Source organism: Microchirus variegatus (assembly GCF_963457635.1).
Source record: "Microchirus variegatus genome assembly, chromosome: 11".
NCBI lineage: Eukaryota > Metazoa > Chordata > Actinopteri > Pleuronectiformes > Soleidae > Microchirus > Microchirus variegatus.
The window spans coordinates 23172001-23178045 of record NC_139812.1 but is presented as its reverse complement, the minus strand read 5'-3'; the positions used below and the strand labels follow the sequence as shown (position 1 = coordinate 23178045).

At 43.4% G+C, this 6045-nt stretch overlaps 1 protein-coding gene across 1 annotated transcript in view; it reads right to left on the bottom strand.

Annotated features, from left to right (window-relative positions):
- Window positions 1–218: 218 nt before the first annotated feature.
- The window catches only part of LOC310933871 (leucine-rich glioma-inactivated protein 1-like), a gene marked incomplete at its 5' end in the record, with an annotated part of 6241 nt that continues 414 nt past the window's right edge, over window positions 219–6045 (bottom strand). Inside the window, 7 exons of the mRNA XM_083897442.1 lie at window positions 219–1217; window positions 2469–2633; window positions 2723–2892; window positions 3215–3286; window positions 4820–4891; window positions 4981–5052; window positions 5993–6045. The exon at window positions 5993–6045 is cut by the window's right edge and continues 19 nt beyond it. Coding sequence (XP_083753568.1) covers window positions 397–1217; window positions 2469–2633; window positions 2723–2892; window positions 3215–3286; window positions 4820–4891; window positions 4981–5052; window positions 5993–6045 — 1425 coding nt within the window. The 3' untranslated portion in view covers window positions 219–396. The remainder of the gene's footprint in view (window positions 1218–2468; window positions 2634–2722; window positions 2893–3214; window positions 3287–4819; window positions 4892–4980; window positions 5053–5992) is intronic.

Genomic DNA, 6045 nt, shown 5'->3' with positions numbered 1-6045 from the left:
AGAGTTTGAAGCATATTTTCTTTTTGTACAATTATCGTTATATGCTCTCAAATGATTCATTTCAATCACTATAATACTGTCAATATCGTCCCATTCCTGGTCCTGACAACGTCTTGGTTATCATCCTAACTTGAGATCCATGCATCCCAACCAAACACACTAAAGTTGAGATACGTGTTTTGTGTTTTTTTTTACATTTACCATGCACTGATTTCAATGGAAGATTTCAAAAACATATGAGAGCAGTGTCTGCCTTTCTCAAGTTAGGATCAAGTGATAATTAATGTGAGTGTTGTTCAGCACTGCAGCTGCTGCAACAGTCTTTTTTTTTTTTTTTTTTTAAACACAAAAAATCCCCACTAAAGATACCGATAACCTACCAATAAATCAAAACAGTCACTCATTGCTCAGATCAATGACCAGGTGCTCGTAGATCTGCGTTTTCCCTTTGAAACTGGAGGCCAGCAGGAACTGCCGGTTGTCTATGGAGACTGGAGAGAAGGCTCTCGGTGCCTGGATGTTCAGCTCCTGGAAATGGACAAACATGCCCTTCTTATCGTCCCAGCGGTAAACCTGGGTGAAAGAGTAATCGCTGCCCAGGATGGCGTACTGCCAGCTGCTCACAGTGAATGGCTGGAACACCATGGATCCACGAGAGGGCATGGTCTGCAGTTCCCTAAAAAGGGCGCCGTCCCAGCGCATCACTTTGGAGTCACCAATGAAGCGCGTCAGGCAGATGAAGAGGTCGGACTTAACCAGGAAGTGCTTGACAGCGTAGACGTCCTCCATCTCTGGGATGTCTGTGCGTCTGTCAAACAGCTTGGTGCCTTTGTTCCACTGGTAGATGACCGGCCTCTGGGAGCTGCTGGACAGGATCAGGTGAGGCTTGGACGAGATCTCCATGTACTCCACGTCGGTGTCGCGGTACCACTGATGGAGCGACTGGTGAGAGTAGAAGCCGTTGCCGTTCCACTTGTAGATGGTGGTGGAGCCGGCCTTGGAGCTGTCTGCTACGACAAAGAACGACTCTCCGTCGATGAGGAACGTCTCCACGTCGTTGGGTTTGCGGATTTTGAGGATGTCGATGCCCTGGAGCTTGATGAATTTGTTTGCAGAGGTGTCGCGCTTGTAGATGTGCGAGCCGCCGAACAGCTGAGCCACGATGATGAAGAGCTGATTGTCAATGACCAGAGGTTTGCAGATCACCGTGGACGTGCCTGAGGATGAGAAAGAAAGGATACAGATGATAAAGCTTCACTTTATCTTCATGGCTTAATACGTTTCAAATTAGATTTTTTTACAGATTAGATTTGATGGTTCACATTTATTCAAGTACACTAATATCTTTTTGCATGCGTCATCAAAAATAACAGATTTCATTTGGGAGACACTTTTTATCGACGCGGGAGATCAGATAAGATGTTTGCTTATTTAATAGATGGATACAAGATACTGCAGAAAATGGTTTATTTCTACAGGAAATCCTTGTTTGATTTTTCCGCACTGTAGATGCAGATTGAGTTATACATGTAGAGCTGCAACTAACGATTGGTCGCTATAACGTCAGAAAATGTTGAAAAATGTTCATCAGAGTTTCGCCAAACCTCGAAATTTTGTCCATAAACCAACATTTTCAGTTTTAATTATTCATTCTCTTTGGAGCAAAGAAACCTGAAGATTTTCACATTCAGGAAGCTGGAAAACGATTAATTTAATAATCTATTAATTGAATAATCTTTGCAGCCCTACATTCAAGCATAAAATCAGTTTCTTTCTTTCTGATATGAGCGTTCAAACTCATGTCACATGGCCACATGTCCATCTGGGACCCCATGCTGAGCTGACACAAATCAATTATGTTTCCTTGAACATTCTAAAGCCCAATTTATACTCCTGCATAGCCCTCTGCGTCGATGGAGAGCGCGTCGAAGAGCCTCTGTGTCGTCTCCGACTGCACAAAATATTTTTTAAGTGTCCGTCACTCCATCAAGGGACAATGGAGACGGCAAGAGCTGCGGTTGGTCCTCAGGACAGGCCGAGCTAAGCTGCTCTGTGCCGGCTCACAGTGCGAAACGAGCGTCCACAGAGGCGGAGCTGATCACCGCCGACAACGTCGCTGCCAAACTATAAATTTGCATATCTTTATACACACAACATATGTTTAGACTCGAAATGGCCAATTTCTCACCTCAAATTATCTTAAAACTGCGTTCCGTGACACAGAAAAGTGAGAAAAGGTTTCAACAACAACAGTCTTTCTCTCTCGGACGCCATTGCTCACTGTAGCCAAAAGCACAACAACCTTGCGTAGCGACCTCTAGGGGCTCTCCGTGGTTACGCAGTCGGATTACGCATTACGCAGTCGGAGAAGTATAATGTGGCCTTAACCCTGAATGTCCCCGAGTCGAACAGGGTAACAAACTTTTGAAAACAAAAAGAATAGTTGAACTAAAATGATGTTCTCTTACTGTCAATGTCATCATAGTTTCTGAAGACCATCTCCACGTGATCCCACTCCAGGAAACTGCATTTCCCAATGAAGGGCTGAGCAAACACCACATACTGGTCATTCCCGAAGGAGAACGCCTCCACAGATATGGACTCAAACTTCAGCGACTGGTACGAAGCAAACTCTGCGAGAAAAATAAAAACGACGACAAGCACACACTTCAGGAGAATCCCTGATTATACGAAAGACAAAAAAAGATGTTCCGCCGCGCACCTGTGGTGATGCAGTCGAACGACTGCGGCGCCAGGTCGTTGATCTTCTTGTCCAGCTGCGAGGCCGGGCCTTTGCAGTAAATCTGATCCACTGTGGCGTTGGTGCTGGCGATCCACTCCACCAACCATTTGAGCTTACAGTCGCAGGTGAACTGGTTTCCCCGCAGGTCTCTGACGGGGAGAGGGGGAAAAACACAGCATCACAGTAACCTCAGAGAACCTCTCTGAAAGGAGAACCGTCGTCGCTGGGTGATAGATTGCACACTATCGCTCGTCCTCACAAGGCTGCATGTCATTTTAATGGTGTTAAAAGCACCTGCAGCTGCCCACACATTTTTCCAAGGCCCGGCTGAAGTGGAAGAGCGATACGCTTTTCTATTTATAGCCTAGAGCCAGTTCAGAAAACTCATTATCCATGATGGCATGCATTAATGACTACACGTAGTGCAGTTTTTTAGCTTCCAGATAATGCGGCAGTAACGTTTATACTTACACTTTAGTTAAAGCCTCAAGACCAGAGAACAAATCTTTGGGCAGCGTCTCCAGGTTGTTGTAGGCCAGACTCCTGCATGAAGACAACAATGTTGAATTATAAATACAGTACTTTACTGTTTATATAAACTGCATCTATCCACATTATCATTTATACACTAAGAATACTAGAACAAGTCGCAGTGCTCGGTGAAATCTACATGTGGTTGTGTTTGACGCAGTGTTTCTTTGCAGTGGAATATGTGAATAAGTGCTAAATAGAAGAAAGAAAATACAACTGATTACATATCACCACCCTGGAGGCTGAAGACTGGAACACTGCTTATTGTGAGTTTGAGGAGACGTTAAGCTATTTTTAGAACAGGCTTCTCAGCCATTTCATGGCTTTCTCTGCTACAAAATAAGGGAGAAATGTCGACTCCAGCGTTGGTAGATGCTTTTATAGTGCGTTTGTGGCGGCAGCCAAACAATTTCTTGCATGTATATTAATTGAGTGAAATTGATGACGGTGGTGGGGATAAATGGACGCACTTAAGACGTCCATATGCATAATGGTCAGCCACAGGTTGTCCATATTTTCTGTGGGCATCATTAACCACACCTGCTGTTCAACCTATGAATGGCAATTACCCATTTATTGGCGTACAGTATGTGTGAGGCTCAACCCGCCTTTTGCTTAAAGCTCACATAGAGTGGTCCTGTTGCACATATATGTTAGTTATGGAGGTCTACTTACATTCATTAACTTGTTTTTATGGTCAAAAACCTCCTAGTTGCTGTAAAAGAGCTGATAGAAATCCTCTTTTCTGACGCTGTACCCCAGCCGCGATATTTCAGATTCAACTCTCACACCCAGAAGACAGAGTGTGTTGTGATTGGCCAGCCAGCGTAGAGGCTTTCCAACTGTCTTGTGATTGGCCAATACCCGGAAGTGACATATTCAGCACACCCGCTCTCAGAAGCGCAGCTCCCCCCCCTGGAACGGTGGTTGCACTGCTACTCATTATCAAAACATTGTTTTAACAATGTTTAAAAATAGCTTCGTCACGACTCCCCGCCGCAGTCCCTTTTATAACTTTGACCTGGAGTCAGACCCAGAGTCAGAAGACAGTGTCGCTCGTGAAACACCTCCACAACGGACGTTATTCTTCTTCTGCGGTTCAATGTACACAACGTTTTTTTCAGAGATCTCGCTGAGCCTGAGATTACAATAAAACACAGCGTTCTCAGCAATGGCTGAACTGTTTGTTTTGAACCTTCAGGGCTTCGTAAACAAGGTAATGATGCAGATACACACTAAAAAAATCAGTTAATTGGAACTTCCGGTCTAGGTCTGCTTTAAATTGCGTATAAAAGAATTCTACAGCGTTGCAGCTTTATGAACTGGACGAGCACATGTTACAGGATTTGCTTCCTAATCACATTAACAGCTGCACCGTGGTGAGAGAAACGACGATGTGGCAATAAATGTTGTGCAATACACGTCATAGTTTCACTGAAACAGCACTTGCCCGCACCTGCACCATTACAAAAACCTTCTAGTAACGCAAAAAAAAACTTTATTTTACGTTTGCTCCTCTTGCAACATTGACAAATGCATACTCACAGGTGCACTAAGGTTTTCAGGCCACGGAAAGCGTTGGGAGATATGGACTTGATTTGGTTGTTTTCGATGAACCTGGAAGGTGGAAGGTGTTCAGAGTCAATGCAAAGGATGATGTCTGTTATTTTAAAGAACAGCTTCAAGGATTAATAATCTCCACTCACAGATATTCCAGATGAGGAAGACCAAGGAAAGCGTCCTCGTTTATAGATTCCAGGTTGTTGGCGGTGAAGAGTCTGCACAGAGGAATTTGAAATTAAATTTAATTAACGGAGAAAATAACAAGATCACATTATCACATTATCTTACACAAACTGTATTGTTTTGATGCCATAATTTGCCTTAACACACTATGCATTGTATCAATTTTTGAATCGAGAATCGCATGAATCAAATCGGTTGAATCGAGAATCGATTTCGAATCGAATCGTGAACCACCCAAAGATTCACATCCCTACCAGAAATAATGTTGATCCTTTTAGTTTCATTTTTGCTTAGTTAGTAGCTTCAAGCTTCTGTTTCAAACTGTGAAATACAGTACAAGCCCCGGCTAGTTTGTCTGTTTGGCGAGACAAGAAAGGCTGAAAACCAAAGACCTTCTATTTTAAGGCGATTATACACTTAGAGCCGGGATCAGCAATTGAATGTTGGGCCAAAACATCATATCTTCATCAGGCAAAGTGCCTCTAACAATATTGTAGACTTAGAAACAAAGGTATGGCTAATATATCACATTTCTGATGATAAACCCCTTGAAAACTGAATTCATCCAGACTTTAATTGCAAATATCTGACTATTCATCAATGCTCTGTGAGGGTTTTCCTGCAGTCTTACATGCAGGTTGTGAAGGACACGGTGACTCCACCCAATGACCTAGAAGTGAGTGAGGGGGGGATTCCCTCATCTAATGCAGGGATTCCCCCACAGACAAAGCTCTCACCCTGAATCCAAATCTGATCCATAGATCATAACATGCATGTTATCACAAAGAGGAAGACAACTTATCATTATTATTATGATATTGTAGGGTTTATTCTATGATTGTGTGTCATCAGTGGAGGGGAAGACGTTTTCATGAGCATTAAAAATGGCGTTGATCACCTCAGTATAAGTGACTGACAGCAAACGACAGACTGAAGAGGGAGAAAAGAGAAAGAAAGGGAGATGTTTCTCACAGGAGATGCAGAGCAGGCGTGTGGATGAAGCTCTCCTTTGGGATTTCTGTGAA